At 36.6% G+C, this 17,307-nt stretch overlaps 3 protein-coding genes and 1 long non-coding RNA gene across 22 annotated transcripts in view; 3 read left to right on the top strand and 1 right to left on the bottom strand.

Annotated features, from left to right (window-relative positions):
• The window catches only part of Acsm3 (acyl-CoA synthetase medium chain family member 3), a 17,263-nt gene extending 12,889 nt beyond the window's left edge, over positions 1 to 4,374 (top strand). For all 3 annotated transcript variants that reach the window (XM_078024264.1, XM_078024265.1, XM_005323723.4), the window contains 2 exons: positions 3,605 to 3,724; positions 4,103 to 4,374. In XM_078024264.1, coding sequence (XP_077880390.1) covers positions 3,605 to 3,724; positions 4,103 to 4,189 — 207 coding nt within the window. In that variant the 3' untranslated portion in view covers positions 4,190 to 4,374. The remainder of the gene's footprint in view (positions 1 to 3,604; positions 3,725 to 4,102) is intronic.
• The window catches only part of Eri2 (ERI1 exoribonuclease family member 2), a 24,798-nt gene extending 11,703 nt beyond the window's left edge, over positions 1 to 13,095 (bottom strand). For 5 of the 12 annotated variants that reach the window (XM_078024253.1, XM_040276629.2, XM_078024255.1 and 2 more), the window contains exons 1-8: positions 12,956 to 13,095; positions 10,998 to 11,065; positions 10,829 to 10,912; positions 10,225 to 10,352; positions 9,419 to 9,575; positions 7,942 to 8,042; positions 7,462 to 7,543; positions 6,785 to 6,873 (exon numbers count right to left, since the gene is read on the bottom strand). In XM_078024253.1, the coding sequence (XP_077880379.1) occupies positions 6,785 to 6,873; positions 7,462 to 7,543; positions 7,942 to 8,042; positions 9,419 to 9,575; positions 10,225 to 10,352; positions 10,829 to 10,912; positions 10,998 to 11,065; positions 12,956 to 12,978 (732 nt within the window). In that variant the 5' untranslated portion in view covers positions 12,979 to 13,095. Of the gene's footprint in view, positions 1 to 418; positions 6,589 to 6,784; positions 6,874 to 7,461; positions 7,544 to 7,941; positions 8,043 to 9,418; positions 9,576 to 10,224; positions 10,353 to 10,828; positions 10,933 to 10,997; positions 11,066 to 12,955 lie in introns of those variants that run through there. The other 7 variants (XM_005323722.5, XM_021725436.3, XM_078024251.1 and 4 more) reach the window with 7 other exon arrangements.
• On the top strand, positions 6,586 to 9,301 carry LOC144367534 (uncharacterized). The gene is made up of 2 exons (XR_013427021.1): positions 6,586 to 7,758; positions 8,293 to 9,301. It is a non-coding gene; the product is annotated as an uncharacterized LOC144367534 (long non-coding RNA).
• The window catches only part of Rexo5 (RNA exonuclease 5), a 23,675-nt gene continuing 18,603 nt past the window's right edge, over positions 12,236 to 17,307 (top strand). For 3 of the 6 annotated variants that reach the window (XM_078024249.1, XM_021725435.3, XM_021725434.3), the window contains exons 1-4: positions 13,128 to 13,267; positions 13,434 to 13,575; positions 15,221 to 15,333; positions 16,307 to 16,433. In XM_078024249.1, coding sequence (XP_077880375.1) covers positions 13,438 to 13,575; positions 15,221 to 15,333; positions 16,307 to 16,433 — 378 coding nt within the window. In that variant the 5' untranslated portion in view covers positions 13,128 to 13,267; positions 13,434 to 13,437. Of the gene's footprint in view, positions 12,255 to 13,127; positions 13,349 to 13,433; positions 13,576 to 15,220; positions 15,334 to 16,306; positions 16,434 to 17,307 lie in introns of those variants that run through there. The other 3 variants (XM_040276624.2, XM_005323914.5, XM_040276623.2) reach the window with 3 other exon arrangements.

The following is a 17,307-nucleotide window of genomic DNA, read 5'->3' as shown; positions in this document are numbered from 1 at the left end:
CAATCTGACACATATTTTTACACAGTACTTCCTTGAAACAGAATAACACAAATGCTTCATTCACTACATATGCAAGCCTGACAAATATTCGTTTACTTAGCCAGGTGGATTAGTAAACCATACCTGTAATCCTAGATACTCAGGAGGCTGAGGCAGGAAGATCACAAGTGAAAGGCCAACCCGGGCAACTTAAGACTCTGTCTCAAAATAAACTAAAAAGGGCTGAGGATAGAGTTTAGTGGTAGAGTTCTTGCCTAGCATGTGTGAGGCCCTGGGTTCAATCCCCAGTTCCACACTCAACAAAACAAACAAACAAAACAAAAAAAACATACTAAATGCAAGTTAGATATAAATATGCTAGTCAGAAAGAACTGCTACAGACCAAAACTGAAAAATGTGTACTAGAAAGAATCCGAACCTGAATTCCATGGAGTACTGCGACAAGATGGGATGATGCCAATCATCCAGGATCACTCCAGGACAGGGGTTTAGAAGTCAGATGGATCAAATTGTTACCCAGAAGGGGTGGAAGCCAATAAGGTGCTTGGCATTGCAAAGGAGGACCTGGTGTCAGACATCAGTGATGAGATGAAGGTCAGAGTTAGGAAGTGAGGCAGCCATGAGTAGAAATGAGTAGGCCTATGAGCAGAAGTTTCAGAAATAAGCAGGGGCTGACCGTGTGGTAGTTTGTGCTTAAGAGTCCATGCTGCTCTTCAGGCCTCTTTTGCCAAGCAAAAATGCCTCCAGTGTTTGTGTAAAAGTAGGCTCCATGAGTTTCAGAAATAAGCAGGGGCTGACCGTGTGGTAGTTTGTGCTTAAGAGTCCATGCTGCTCTTCAGGCCTCTTTTGCCAAGCAAAAATGCCTCCAGTGTTTGTGTAAAAGTAGGCTCCATGTTCTCTCAAGTATTTTTCTAGTCCATATCCAGTCTTGTGTAGCAAATTCCAGAAGAATTGATCAAAAACAGATAAAATGAAGATTTGAGGACAGTATCTCAAACACTAAATCAAGTTTTGAAGACAACATTGACGTCAGTAGTCCAGAATGTTCTGTACCATGTATTTGAGTATCTTATCTCGAAGGTGTAGGACTTGAAGTTCCAGGTAAGGGGCAGGGTTACAGGTATTTAGTCTAAGTGGCTGAATAGGTCAAGTTTAAGGCAGAAATGGGAGATGTTTATTGTAGTACAAAGAGGGTGTATTTGTGTCCTGGGACTGATGCAAGAGGATAAGCTTTACGTCTTCCTAAATGGCCCAAAGTAGTTTTGGATATTGACCAGCACTTGCTGGTTTGGAATGTTTCTATAACAAAAGACCCTATTTATTAGGAAAGGGAATATATAGTCCCTGTAGGTAAGAGCAAATCTCTTCACTGCACTCTACCGGCAGGTTTCCAGAGTCTCAGCCTCTTCCATGCCTTTCATTACTTTTATCCACCTAGACAAGTGCTGACTTGAAACACAATGGTCCTGGACACTTTAGGGCTAGGATTGGCTGATAACCCCACAGATGACAGAGCAAAGATCTGATAAGTGGGTTGTGCAGCTCTGATTCAACTCTGGGGTCTTGATATAGGACTTGGACTTGGCCAGTTTCCCAATACTTGTGGGCTGCAACATTTCCTGGAAAAAGATGCATGGTTGTTTCAAACAAGGGGTCCATGCCATGTGCTGTAGGACATAGGCAGCTCTTTTCTTTCTGGTGGCAGACCTATTTTAGCTGGATTGGGTCCTTTTCCAGGTTAGGTCCAGCCATGTCTTTGATTGGGTAACAAGTTCTAGAAGAGTTAATCAGGGAGGGAGGGGAAGGGGGGGCAAGGAGATAGGAATGATGGTGGAATGAGTTAGACATCATTACCCTAAGTACACGACGTATAAGACAAGAAAGGTGTGAAAATACTTTGTATGCAATCAGTGACTTAAAAAATTGTGCTTTACATGTGCAATATCAAATGAATTGCATTCTGCTATCACACATAACAAATTAAATAAATAATTCAAAATAATTTAATCAAAAAAACAGATAAAATGAAGATTTAAGGACAAGATTCCAAATATTGATAATTTTTAACACCATAGTCTTTCAATCTAATATGTACATTTTTAAACTGTTGCCTATATTAAACACTGTTGCAGTGTTTGAACTTAAAAAATTCCTCACACTATCAACTAAACAAAACTACTTTTGACAATTTTCATGAATATTTAATTTTTTTCTCTGGTAAATTATCCAAAAGCAAATAGGGTTTAAAATGAGTATTTCCTTAACTTAACTCCTATATTGATAATTTTTGTACATTCTCAGTTGATTTTCACATTTTAATATTTTCAAGAGTTTCACATGGTTACTTTGCTTTTAAAATTTTTTAGCCAGTGAGTTACTTCATCGATTTAACTACATTTTCACGATTTTAAAAATGTGTGCTTTTTATAGCCTCTTTAAAAGACAAAATTTCCAATTTGTTAAAGGAGTGGATAACTTGCATTTGTTATTTTTGAAAATAATAGATTCTTTAAATACATTTTAACATTGGATTGTGAAATAAAGAGGTGAACACTATTTGTTGAGATGACTGGTTCCTAAATTTTTCTTAGCTCAAACACCACTCTGAAAATTTGAAAAAGGCCATAGGCCACTGTTGTCCTTAGACAATGAATGTCCTATATTTGCACCATTCAATATAATGGCCTCAGATTATTTTAATACCTGAAATGCAGCTACCATGACTAAGGAAATTTAATTTTGGTTCATTTTAAGTTAAACATCCATATTGCTAGTAGCTACCATACTGAATGATATAGCCATAGACTTAGATTCACTGAATTTCAGAGAAGCTTTGAAGCCCATATGTTTATTTTTAGGTTAAAAAAATTAAAATAAAACAAAACAAAACCCTAACTCTTTGTACTTTTACTACCATACCTACGAACTATCATTTTTGATGACTTCCTAAGGGACAGGCATTATAATAAGCCTTATGTCTTTATTGACTTACATACTCCTTGCAGCTTCTTTTACAGAGAAGGAAAGTGAAACACAGAAAGATGACCTAACTTGCCCAAGATGACACAACAGACTATGACTTGAACCCAGGCTGTCTGACTTCAGAGCTCATACTATAATTTTAGGTTGTTCCTTGTTAATTTAACATGTTTCTGTAATGGTCTGTGAAGACTTTTAAAAAGACATAACAGAGTTTATTTGAGTAGAGTCTCTGGAATAGAGTTTACTGTTACAAAAAGAGGCTGTGCTTAGTGAATTGCCAAGTTTCAAGAGGAAACTTTATTAAAGGAGATAAAAATAAGGCAATAAGTCAAGGACAGAGATGGTCAGAAATAGGTCAGAAAGCAAGAATTCAAAATGTAGTTATATGAGAGAGTTCAAGAGTATACCATAAATAAATCAGGGATCCCAGAAAGTCTCTTGTATTGGGTGTGGAACAAGAAGTTTGGGAATCAACTGGCTAGTTTAGCTCAAACTGTTTAACTTTTTGTGCACACTACCCAGCAGCACAAAGATTCCCAGTTGGAGAAAGTAAGATGTACTAAAACAAAACAAAACAAAAAAATACAACTCATCTTTCTGCTGTTTCAAATATTTATTTTAGGTTGTAAAAGCTTTTATTGTTTTGAACCCTGATTATAAGTCACATGACCAAGAACAATTAAAAAAGGAGATTCAAGATCATGTAAAAAGAAGTACAGCACCTTACAAATACCCAAGAAAGGTAGGCATCCTATTTATGATGAATATTTGTTCAGTGTTATGGAATTTTTTTCAACTCTTTATTTTCTCCTTTTTAATGAACACTCTCCTCAAACATGCTACATAAAGTGTTTCAAATTGAACTAATGATGTGTAAATAAGAATCTGAATTTTTAAAATTAAACTCCTAACTTGGCTCAGTGAACTTGCTGTAAATACTAAATATCAAGAAAAAATCTACTCAACAATACCCCCTTCCCTATTTGGTTACCCAAAACTCACAACAGGTGTCCTAATCTTTTCATCTAGAATTCATAATAGAACTACTACATAAATGGCTTTATCTAAAGATAAAGACTAATTAGATTAGACTAATTTTCTTCTTCTTGATATTTAACAGGTAGAATTTATTCAAGAGCTGCCAAAGACTATTAGTGGGAAGATAAAAAGAAATGAACTGAAGAAGAAAGAATGGAAAACAATTTAAATTCATCCCATTATTATAGTACACATGAAATAAACATAGTATCTATAAATTTGTAGAAACCACAAGTTTAGGAAGAGGTGATTTTAAAAAAATGTGACAGTATGCTTATAAACTGTTGACTTAAAATATTCTGTAATTATGACATCAGAGGCTGAATTTGAAATAAAATATTCAGTAGATTCCTATGCACCAGTGTCAATGTTCCTATAATTTGGCATCACAAAATAAATGTCATCAGTTGCTCAGGAATTTTTATTTTGATACTTCTTGGATCAAACCTAGGGCCTAGAACATGCCAGGTACATGTTCAACAACTGAGCTATATCCCCAGATCACAGCATTCTTAAATGTTTGGTATAGAAGCAGTTTCTATCAATCAATCAAATCTCTGCCACATTGGATTTTAAGCCTTAGTTAAATAATTCCAATATGTGAATATACAAATTAGAATAATTAAGCCTTGAATAAAACTAAACAACTTATAATTTTTTCGGAAAAATAAAAAATATCAATCTGGAGATTATCATAATTCTCAAGTATCTACCTAAAAATAGAGTAGGAAATTTTATTAGTCACATTTTTATTCAAATAATTTAAAAATAGCTTATAATTTGTTTCAAGGTCTAATTAGAAAAATGAATATCATGTACTATTATTGCTTATTTAACCTAATGAATACAGTTTATAAAATATTTTGTCATTCTTCAAGGAGGCATGAAAATTCAGCAAACATTATTATATGAAATATAAGTAAAATGTGTAAGATAGTACCAGAATATTCATGTTTGGGAATTTAAGGAGTAATTAGGATTCATACCTGAACAAACAGAAGGCAATTGTTAAGCAAATGGTGAGTGAAAGTGGAAGGCATGAAATATATTTTCTTTCTGTGTGTGTGTGCTTGTGTGAGTGCGTGTGTATCTGCTACAATACAGTCTACAGAATTCAGATATGCTAAGACTCCATAACTTGTAGCACTATACTTTTTTATCTTTCCTGCACTAAAAGTCACATAAAAGTTGTCCTAAAAGTAAAAACAGTTTAACTGTACAGAAAATTTATCAATTCCTCATTGAAGGTCTGAGTCTCAAAGAATTTTTAGTAGGAAGACAATTACTATCACGAATATGGCTCATTACTGGAGAACTAGAAGTGAGTCTCCCTGAGGAATGAGATAGAAGCGTGTTGTTGGCTTTTTCCTTTTGAAGTGTTTGTTCCCATTTAAAATAATCACAACACTTTCTGTTTTCTTGGTATTTGCCAATAGGGCAACAATAGAAGACTCTTCCATGGTTTGGTCCATTGTTAGAAACAACAAGTCTCTTAGATCTCCGGCCACACTTGCATAAGGGAGGTGTCATTTTCCCACTCTTCCAAGGCTCTTGTGGATTCACTGCAGAAGTTAATACAGCGGGGGCAACCTTCTGACAAGAACTTTTTCCTGGGGAGCAATCAGATGATGCTGGCTGTTCTTCATGAATGGTGAAGGTCTGTTTTTTTGCTGGTGGGAAAACTGAGGGACTAGATGAATTCCTTTTAGAGACACCTAAAGAAAGAGGATGTTTCCCCAAAACTGAAGGATGAGATGTATTGGCATTAACACTGTTAAAGGCACATAATTTGCGTTCAGGTAATTTAAAGGCAGACACATCTGAACCTGGATATTTAGCTTCTTTTACATTATAAATAGTAGTGTGAGGACTCTTATACACAATGGACTTAGTGGTTTCCAATTCCTTTAAAGTTTTCTTGATGCCTCCAAAATTTTCATGACTCAGCACTTCTGACTCTTTTAAAACCATTACTCTTTCTCCAGAACTAAGCGAAGTCTCTACATTTGTGTCACTAATAGGAAGTAGACTATCTATATTTTCCTCAGGTTGAGATGCTGGCAGTAAAACTATGTCTTCCCATTCAGCCAACATAGGCAAAGAGTCAGGAGTAGAACTCATTTCCACTTCAGAAACATGATTAACAGAAGGAATGGTAGTAGAGACAAGTACCAATTCTGAATTAAATGTTGAAGACTTAGATTTGGTATTAACTACAAGATGTTCATTTTTTTTTTGCTTCTGCACATAGATAGACGAATTTAGGCTGGGAGACTGCAATTGTCCCAAAGATGTAGAGGGCTTAGTATTAAAATCAGATAAGCAACTTTCGACATTGTGAGGACTGGCTTTTATACTGTTCTTTACTTGTAACTGATCCTTTTGTACTGTTATAGGGGAATTCACACAAACTAAATTCATTTGAACCTTTTCATGAGCACTTATTGTATTTTTAGGCTCTCTATCATGTATATTGGAACCCTGGATGCTAATGTTGCAGGCAGATGTTTCTTCTTGATTTGTATTCAAATTTCCGGCCAGAATGTTGGGATTCTTCTTTGTGAGAACCTACGATTCCACAGACAAATCCGACAGCTTTAGAAATTCTGCATTTATACTTTCTTCAGCAGAAATTATAATTTGAGATATGACAAAAAAGAAATATGTCATCTATTAATAAATGATCACACATATGAAATCCACATGTCAGTGAACCCACTCTGGAGTTTGAGATAACAGAATAAAAAGGGAATATACCACTGACCTTGTTGAAGGACCTTGTAATTTTCATTAGGCACCCATCTCTGATCATTTTCCAAGCAAGAAGAGCAGTATTGCGAGAATCATCCAACCCTGAGGAAATAGATATCAAACACTGAATTCAGTAGTAGTGTAAAGAAAAAAACAGCAAGAAGAAAAAATTACCACTTAAATAAAATTGGGGCATATGTTAGCTTTATAATCACCTACAAATTTTAATCACAATAAACTGGTCTTGTGGAAACCTATGGCCACATTATCAATGAAAGAGAAGATCTCCTAGATTTGCAGAGTAAGAAGTAAAAATTTGTTTCAGTTACTAAAAATATAACTGGCATTCTATAGGAACCATGATTTGTAAATAGCCTTGTTCAGTTCTTTCACTAATCCACTGTATCATTTGGGTACTTGTTTAACATCTCCATTTGATTTGACTGATTAATTCTTTTCATTCTTTTTAGCAACTAGAAAGCCACTAGATGGCAATTTTTACATTAAATAGTTCATGAAATTGGTAACTCCAAAAACAGAAACAATTTGAATTGTGTAGATTAGGAGCAACTTTTAGGTTGAAGGATATTTGTTATTAATGGCATTATCAAAAAATGAAGTTTATATTAAATTTTTTTACAACACTTAAAATTAAGTTACATAATAAAATGATTTGCCACTTATACAAACCAGAATGTTCTCGTCCTGAGAATTCTATTCCCACTTCCTGCAAGGCACCGCTTAGTCCTTTTGGCTTTCTTCTATAGAAAAGCTGACCAAATCAAAGAAAACATAGCTAAAAATATTATTACTACTTGAAAGGCTAGATATTAACTACTTTTCATAATTTTAGTTCTATTGAATTTGAAATATGCTTATTTCTTTTTTTTTAATATTTATTTTTCAGTTTTTTTTTTTTTAGGTGGACACAATATCTTTATTTTTATGTGGTGCCGAGAATCAAACCCAGTATCTCACCCATGCTAGGTGAGTGCACTACCACTTGAGCTACATCCCCAGCCCCTGAAATATGCTTATTTCTATTGTATTGTTTTTAAAGTCATATTTATATGAATATTCCCAAAGAAAATACCAATACCATGTATGGGAAATAATGTAATCATTTTTCAATAGAAGGAAAATGAACATGCCCTTGCCTTTCACTCTTACCTTGTAAGTTGCTCTGAGATCAATCCAGGAATTTAAGAACATGGGTTTTAACAGTTGTTTTCTTTTACACTCATACTCCAGGCAAACCCCCAAGTCCCAGTCTGCATTAAGCAAATTAAAACAGAACAAAGTTATTTACGTCAGAATTTCCTTCCACTTACAAATAAATACAGAAGATGATATAAAATAGTACAGTAAGGCTTAATTGCTCTTCTAATAACTAATAATGCTAATAAATAATAACATGTATGCTTTTTATTTCTTTAAATAACTTAATAAGAAATTACATTGGTAACAGTTTCAAAATGATTTTTTTTTTTAATTTTTAATATTTATTTATTTATTTTTTAGTTCTCGGCGGACACGGCATCTTTGTTGGTATGTGGTGCTGAGGATCGAACCCAGGCCGCACGCATGCCAGGCGAGCGCGCTACCGCTTGAGCCACATCCCCAGCCCATCAAAATGATTTCTTAAACACCAATAAAATCCTTATTGTTTCAGAAACAAGATGTTAAATTAGGAACGTCATATTTCTTATATTCTAGGAAAATGTTAACGTAATTGAAAAACCAAATATTTTATAGCAACTTGAATCCAACTATGACTATCAATCTATGTTATCAAGGGTGCTGTACTGCTATCAATGACTATTAATGGCAATTAATTGATTAATTTATCATGGTCATACAAAGACCTATGTTAAATGATTCATTTTTTTTCTTAATGTCTATATTAGTAAGGATCAATGCATAAAAGCAAAGGATGTGACCTCATGACTCTTTATTCTAAAGGATACAGAAAATACCATAATGAGTCTTCAATGAATCATTGTCTGAATTCAGAAGAACACAGAGGAACACCTTGAAAGATTCTAAAAGCTGATGCTTATATTTTTAAGGTATCCAGTATCATAATGTTAAAGATATGAGCAAATTTACTTTTTCTTGGTTAACACTGTGAGGAACATGAATTTATTTTCCTGGTCCGGGTTAAGAAGTATAATTGTAGCTGGGCGTGGTGGCACACCTGTAATCCCAGTGGCTGGGGAAGCTGACAAGGAGGAGCTCGAGTTCAAAGCCAACCTCAGCAATGGCGAGGCGCTATGCAACTCAGTGAGACCCTGTCTCTAAATAAAATACAAAATAGGGCTGGGGATGTAGCTCAGTGGTGCCCCTCAGTTCAATCCCCTGTACCAAAAAAAGAAAAAGAAAAAAAAGTATAATTCTAGATTACTAAGTAGAAAATTAGCAATAAAGATTTACATCGTTGGGCTGGGGTTGTGGCTCAGTGGCAGAGCGCTCACCTCGCACGTATGAGACCTTGGGTTCTATCCTCAGCACCACATAAAAATAAACAAAATGAAGATATTGTGCCCATGTTTAACTAAAAAAATATATATTAAAAAAAAGATTGACATCGTTATAATGCTACCCATTTGTGGTTTACAGGAATAACTCAATTATTATTATTTTTTACCTGACCAAGTAACAAATGCACACAATTTTGCTCCAGAAGTAGAAGGCTCCGAAACCCCAGGAGCAAAAATAATTTTCTTCTGTTGCTGAATCTTATGAATCCATTTACAGAACTGAGATAAGCAAATCTTCAGAGGGACTCCTTCATCAACTTGAGCCTGATTAGAGTCACAAAATCTGAATTCAGCAATCAAATTCTATAATTATCAAACAGACATTATAATTATATGGGAGGATATAACAAAGAGGTTCTAACTGGCAAAGAATTTATCCAGTGAAAAAATGTTAAGATACACAGGAGTTCTTTAACGATTAGAACTCACCAAGATAAGAATTTGGTTGATAAATCTAAAATTGGACAGAAATATAATCATTAAATCCAGATTGACAGAAATAAAAGATAAATTTGAGTTACTTCATTTCCTTAGGATCATTTCTTTGTTTTTTCCCCTTCCAATGCTGGGGACTGAAAACCAGGACTTCCACATGCTCAGCAAGCACTCTACCACTGAGCTGTAGAGCCAGACTTGATCATCATGTTTATAACACAATTCTAATTTTTAAATATCCCAGTGGATTTTGGGAGAGGACATTATTTCTCTTAACACTTAATAAATAAAATACCAAATGGTATTTTAAACACCCAATGTAACTCTTACTGTTTCAGAAACAAGAGAAAGATGTTAAATTAGGAACGTTATATTTCCTATATTCTAGGAAAATGTCAATGTAATTGAAAAACCAAATATTTTATAGCAACTTTTTTTTTCTAAAACTGATTTATGAATCTTAAAATTTGCATCATACCTGTTTTATGCCTGTCAGCTCCATGCAAAATTCCGAAAGGATTGGATGTTCTTGAGGCTGAACATAAGCATGGAATTCGCATTCAATCTCTCCAGTTAATGTGTTCAGCAATACTGCTGGAAATTCAACTAAATCAAAGAATTATCAACCAATACTTGAATATACAAGTTTTAACAATGCTATAGTCATTTTAAACTAAACATATATTGTCAAAATACAATTATTAAACAATAAATTTCAATAAAAGCATAATAAGAGACCAAAGGAGTATGATATGAAGTAACAATAAACCATAAATAAAAATACTGAAATCATATTCATCTCTATAGTTCCATAATTAAATATGAAGACCATATGGAAGTTGAAATAATTGTTTTAGTTTCTATGCATTTGAGGTTTTGTATATAATTCTAAAACAATTATTTTACACAATGATACATTTAGGTATTTGGGATTTTATTGTTTTAAAATAAAGACAGTTTTTATATAAAACTACCAATTCATAGACCATCTCCTAAACTATTGGCTGGTTTATATCTATAAAGTTTAAAATGACTTCCTTAATGCTAAATTTGTTTGGAATTTATTGGAATTCCAGACTTACTTATTTCCTGGCTATTGTGGTGTTTCCCATCATTCCAGCAGGTGGATTCAAAATCAATCACAATTAAGTAGTCATACAACTGCTCTGCAAAAGATCAGGGTGTTCTTATGCTTTATTAGTGGTGAAAGTACAGGCTACAAAATGTAAAGAAATTAAGCGCATTACTTACTGGATTTGCTTCTTCCTTGTTTCTCATTTGCTGGTGCAATTGATTTTCTCCTAATTAATCCAAGCTGCCTAAAAATGTAAAACAACCCAATAAGATCAATGAACCCATTCACACTACTGGGCAAATGGCAAAGTACTCCTTAATATGCTCTGATGCAAGAGAAACTAAACTAGACTTTGGGAGGAAAGACCTGGGTACTTTTTCTTTTTCTTTTTCCCCCTTCACAATATCATACATATAATCTGTATAACAATGAGGGTCTCCTTAGGGGAGGGGAAGGGGGAATAGGAAGGACAGCAAAATAAAATAGACACTAGTTTTCCAGTATGTATATACATGACTGTATGACCAGTGAGATTGTGCAACCTGTACACTCAGAAAAATGAGAAATTACACCCCATTTGATTCAAATGTGGTATGTCAAGATCATTGTACTGTCATGTGTAACTAATTAAAACAAACAAAAACAAATTAAAAAAATAAAAAGACCTGGGTTCTCGTACTGTAATCCTCTTTTTTTTATATTTATATTTTATTTTGAGACAAGGTCTCACAGAATTGCTTAGTGCCTCTCTAAGTTGCTGAGGTTGGCTTTGAACTCATGATCCTCCTGTCTCAGCCTCCTGAGAGGCTGGGCTGTCATCCTCTTTTGATTTTTAGTAGTCATTTTACCTACATAGACCTCAAGCACATATTAGCAAACTTAGGTTAATTTTATCTGCTCCCTGTATTTTACAGTAATGTTGGGGAACTCTTGATTATAGGGGTACAGAAACACTGAAGAGCTTTAGTTATTTTTGTCCTTACACTTTTCTTTTTTCCTTTTTCAAGTCTTTGCTATGTACACAGCACAATTCTGAGAAAATATGAACACAGGACTGTGGAGAGCCACAGCTGAGTCGGAATGGCCCCTGGCATTTTACCAGAAGGAATGGTTGCCAGGTGAGGCCTGCGAGCCATTAAGATGATGCTCATGATGACGATTAAGTTAAGCTGTGCATAATTGCTGTGACTGGATGATGCTGAATTGAAACAGGCTGTATATTCAGTTGTATATAGACCCCTGCTGTCCGGCAATAGGGCAGCTCCTTCAGGACAGGCGTCTCCATGTTCTCCTTTGCTAGCAAAGCAATAAACCATCCTTTTTCCTTCTCAAGACCATTTTCTCTTGCTGGATTGGCATCAAGACAAGGACAGCTTTCTATACCGGGGATAGCTTTCTACCCCAAGGTCAGCATTCCACAACAAGGACTCAAGGTGAGACTCTTGAGAGGCAGGGAGAGTTTTTAACTGTCGTCGTGCTGTATTGTATTTTTGCTTTGTTGTTATTGCTGCTAAGAGGTGGAAGGTAAGGGTAGGAATTTGGGAATAACTAATAACTAGCATTTACTGTTACTACACAGCAGGTACTAAACCTACACGGTGAACTCATTTAGCTAGCAACTCTAGGAGGCAGACATTTTTGGTCCCCAAATTTTTTAGATGAGAAAATGGGTAATTTGTCAAGTGGACAGTTTTGGCCGCGCGCGGTGGCGCACGCCTGTAATCCCAGCGACTCCCCAGGCTGAGGCAGCACGTGTTAACTGGGTCATTCGTTAGTGGTGCGACCAAAGGCATGGTAGGTGCACTGGCGCCGGCCTGGGACCTCCCAACAAGTTACACGGGGCTATCACGTCCCGTGGTTTTCCCAAGGCTACAAGGGGCAGACGCAGGCTCCAGGCCACGGAGAAGAGAAAGTGGGGGCTCCTCGGGCTCCTTCCCGCCTAGCGGAGCGCAGCCTGGGGCTGGAGACCCTGGTTCCGGCAGGAGCTTTTCAAAGCGTGCCGATCCCGGACGCCGAGAATGCGGAGAACAGAGGCCGCCACGGCGGACGCCGCCAGCGCAGCCCTGCCCGGGACGCCTGCGCCGGACCCAGAGCGACCACCCTCCCTGGCACCGCGGAGAACCCACTAGCGTACCGCGCCAGGCGCTTGGTTGCCATCCCCAGCACTCCGGGTTCTCCGACGTCCAACTGCCGGAAGTCCACTGACCCCCACTTCCGGTCCGTTCAAACATCCGGCGCCGCTGAGGCTGAGGCTGAGGCGGCGGCGGCGGCAGAGGCGGCCGCAGCGCCTGGTGCTCCGTTCGTCGCTTGAGACTTTGGGGTTGTGGGAGTGGTTTCAGGCGGAGAAGCTGCTAGGGAGCGCCCCCTTCCGTCTTTGCCAGCGGGCCGGCGGCGTGGCCGGCGTTAGGGAGCCGTTTGGAATCCGGCCTCGGGAGGCGGACGGTTGGTGCGCGCGGTGGTGGGCGAGTCCGCGGGAAGGGGAGGCGCGTTGGCACCCTGGCTACCGAGGGCCGACGGGGAAAACGCTGTAAAATGGGGGACGAGGGGCGCCTCGAGTCCCAGGGAAGGGGGGTCGTCGGAGTTTGTCAGATGTAGCTTGTCTTTCCCCACAGAATCATGGAGCCAGAGAAGGAGAAGACCGGGAGGCTCCCCAGGAAGGGCAGGAAGAGGAGACGGGTCCCCAGCAAGCTGATCGGGACCCCCGAGGCGAGGATATCCCGTTCCGATCCCGTGGACAGGCAGCCCGAGCCCAAGGTGAGCAAAGGGAAGCCTACAGACCCCTCACTCCAGCCTCCTTCGGAGTCTGGAACCGGGCTCCGCCTCACCCTCCCATTGCCTTTGCTGAGTGGGCTCTGCTCATCGGTAAAGTGAGAATGATATTGTGCTGCTTTCCACTTTGGGGGCTGTTCTTTAAAACTTGCACAGTGCCTGGCACACATACTTAACTGAGGTCTTCAGGATGCCAGGAGGCTTTCGAAGTTCTGGGAATAGTCTCGTGCACAGAAACACACAATTGGAATTGCGCTCCTTGCAGTTCGCGTTCCAGTAGAGGAATAATAATGATGACAGCCAAACGTACTTCATTCAGACTCTTCATTAACCATAGATCTCTACCTTAATCTCATACATTTGGTTACCAAAAGATCTACCTGCTCTATTTGACTAGGAATTTATCTTGAAAATTTTTAGGTAAGTGTTATCAATATGGATTTTTTTTCAGATAGATAATAATCCCTAACAGTTATTATCGAACAAGCTATTCATTAAATGATAGGGAAAGATTCATTACATTAAATGATACGGAATGGATAGTAAAAATATGAATAGAATTGGGGCCTTGTAGTCTGTATTCTAATTGTTCTATTACCTGTTCATTTCTTTATTATAAAATGAGAAGTGTTGTACTTAAACAATTGAATTCAATGATTAAACACATGTTAAGTGTTCAGAACTATATCTGGCTAATAGCAGATGCTCAATATTAATTTAAGGCCATGGGAAAAAATTTAGCAATAACTGTTTACTTATGTCACATAGAGTTAATATGCTGCACTAGCAATCTCATGGATAGAATTATACTTTACTCACTTACAGGAAAGTAAGACTTGGAAAAATTAAGACACTTGTCCAAGATTATAGAACTTGATATTTGAACTCTGGTAGTATGATTCCCAAGGTTTGAATTCCTGACCGCTACATTCAATTATGCTTTCCAGACAAAAAAAAATGAGTCGTATACATGGATTTCAAATTTATTTCTACTGTGTTTCTATTATCTATTACCTATCTCTTATTTTCTGAGTCTTTAATAACAACCATGACAACCATGAAGTACTTTGATAACCAGATATAAGTGCAAAGTTTTCTTAAGGAAGTGGGAGATTCATTGAACTTCCTGTTGGCTGACTGCTTAGCTTAGTATGATCTAGTTGCTGTGTCCTTTTCCCTCACACTGTGATAACTGCAATATGCAATCTTGGCCCCAGTCAAACCATACTACCTGTTTGGACACAATATTCTTTCCAATGGGACAGACATTTTATTTTCAAGGCTCAGCCCCAGTGCTTTTCTGTCACTGAAACTTTTGGTCCCATATTTGTAATAGCACTTCCTCATGGTGTGTTGTAATTACCTGTCATTTTTCTTTCCTTAGTGGGATGACTCCTTGAGAGCATGAAGCATTTTATTCATCCTAATATTTTTAGAACATAACCAAGTATAATTCGGGTTCTACAACAATGTTTATTAAATATGATAATAATATCACAGCTTATTTTAGGGCTTTATTTTCAATTAGAATTCTTAGTTATGATTGTAAAACTAATGAGAAACTAGAATGATTATTTGCCTTGCTTTATTTCCATTCTTGATCATCATGGTTTGCTATGCCCCTTTGCAGAGAGCCCGATTGGCTAGCATTTTAATTGCTGAAAACTGTGAAGTAACCCATGAACAGTTATGTGAGTTGCTGAAGTATGCAGTTCTGGGTAAACCCGATATTGAGAAACCCAGGTATGAGATGTATGTAGATCAACGGTCTCAAACTAGTATCTAAAGGGCCATGTCTGGCTTACCAATATCTGTTATTCGGTGTATCCTCATCATAATTTTTTAGTAATAGCTGCCATCAGTTAAATTTGGGAATTTCTAAAATCAAGATTTTTGATGTCTTTAAAAAACTAAAAAATCTAGCAACTGACTCTGTCTCTCCATTTGGTAAGTATTTGTCAAAGCTGAGTAATGGTTTTCCTCTTTAGATAAGGTGTGTATGCTCCAGTGTCCCATCTGACCTGCTTCCCTTAGATATTTTATTTCTTTCCCCATGGTGTAGACCCATAGAAACAACCTGATAATATGTTAGTAGTTCCTGTCATTTTGTTTTATGAATAAAGAGCAAAGAGAATTTTGTTATTCTGATAGTCAATGCCATTATTATCTTATGACTTATTATCTTTTGAAAATTGTTTTTATACCAACAAATTATATACCAATTAATTTTATACCAACAAAATTAAAATTTGTAAATACCTGCATTTCACTGGGGGAGGTTGTTACAAATTGGCTAGATACTTCAAAAGCCACCTTCCTTATCAATAAACTGTACTGTAAGTTTGTCAATTTATTTAAAATTGAATTTCTGGAAGCCAGTCATTTGACTTACTTGGTTTAGGAGGGGCTGCATGTAGGTTGAGATCTTGGGATGAGTCTTTATAAAATGAGCTTTGTTCTGGTTTAAAGCAAATCTTAATGGGATAGTGAATTTAAAGCATTGTGTTTCCATTGGTATTTTACTTGAATGAAACAAATATTTGTCTTAAGAGATCTTTGAGTTCTCTGTAATAATGACTTCCAATTCCAAGAAGTCAATGGGTGATAAAAAATTCCTTTAGCTATCCCTGTTAATTTTTTCATACTTCCCTTCAGTATACCTGAAACTATCTTAAGAGTATCACTCTGAGCTGTATTGATTTGATTTTTTTAATAGGTGGTGTCAGCTTCTTTACCAAAGCCAACTGAAGAGAATAGTGGTTGTCATCCTTCAAGGGATGAGTCAACTACACTTCTACAGGTTCTATTTGGAGTTTGGATTTCTCCGAAAAGCTTTCAAACACGTAAGTTAAGAAAACTTTGTATTAGAGGGGGTGAGTTAGGTCATATCATTTTAAGACTAATACATGTATCTGAAAACATGCCTCATGACCACCTAACAAATGGCAGGGAATATAGAGAGTTAGAGGCCTCATGTTAATGATAATAGATTTCTCTCTGATTTTCTTACACTTGTTTATAAATTATAGTCTGTATCTTCCAGATTGATATTGTCCTATTTAATTTGGGGTATGATATTTTCAGATTATAAAGTTTATATAAAATCTTTATTTTTTTACCTCTTTAAAAAATCATAAGATTGGGCCCCCTTAGGAAGGGTATGCAGAACTGAATAGCAGCTGTCATCTTGAAAAGGCATGTGCTCTGTTTTCCCATAGCTGCCTCCATTCCCTAGTGGCTTCTTTTATCCATTTACTTCTGAAGGTGTTTGGTTAACTCTAATTTAATCTCCCTGAGTCTCCATTTTATGAAGCACTTCCTATATATTAAATTCTATATTAATTATACTGCATTCATCACTTTTAATTGTACAATAATCCTATAAGAGTTTTTATCCCTGTTTTTTACCTAAGAAACTGAGTAACTTGATCAAGTTACAGCTATAAAAAGTGAAGGTTAAACTTAGGGCTAGAGCTCTCACCCTCTTTATCCTATTATTATCTGTTTTCACTACCTTAAATGCTGTCTAGTGAAATAATAAATATTGAAGAGCTTTGAAAATACAAAAATGTTGTACATTTGTATAATGTTTCTCCTTTTTTTTTTTTTTTTTTATTACAAGGTGTAACATGAAAGACAAAATTTCCAGCAGGTGGTTATTAATACTAATGTGGCTTTGTTTACCAAGTCACTTCCATATTAAGGAAATGGATTTTA

This window comes from Ictidomys tridecemlineatus, chromosome 10, assembly GCF_052094955.1.
Source record: "Ictidomys tridecemlineatus isolate mIctTri1 chromosome 10, mIctTri1.hap1, whole genome shotgun sequence".
Taxonomy (NCBI): domain Eukaryota; kingdom Metazoa; phylum Chordata; class Mammalia; order Rodentia; family Sciuridae; genus Ictidomys; species Ictidomys tridecemlineatus.
The sequence above is the reverse complement of the archived record's forward strand: the minus strand, read 5'-3'. Positions and strand labels throughout refer to the sequence as shown.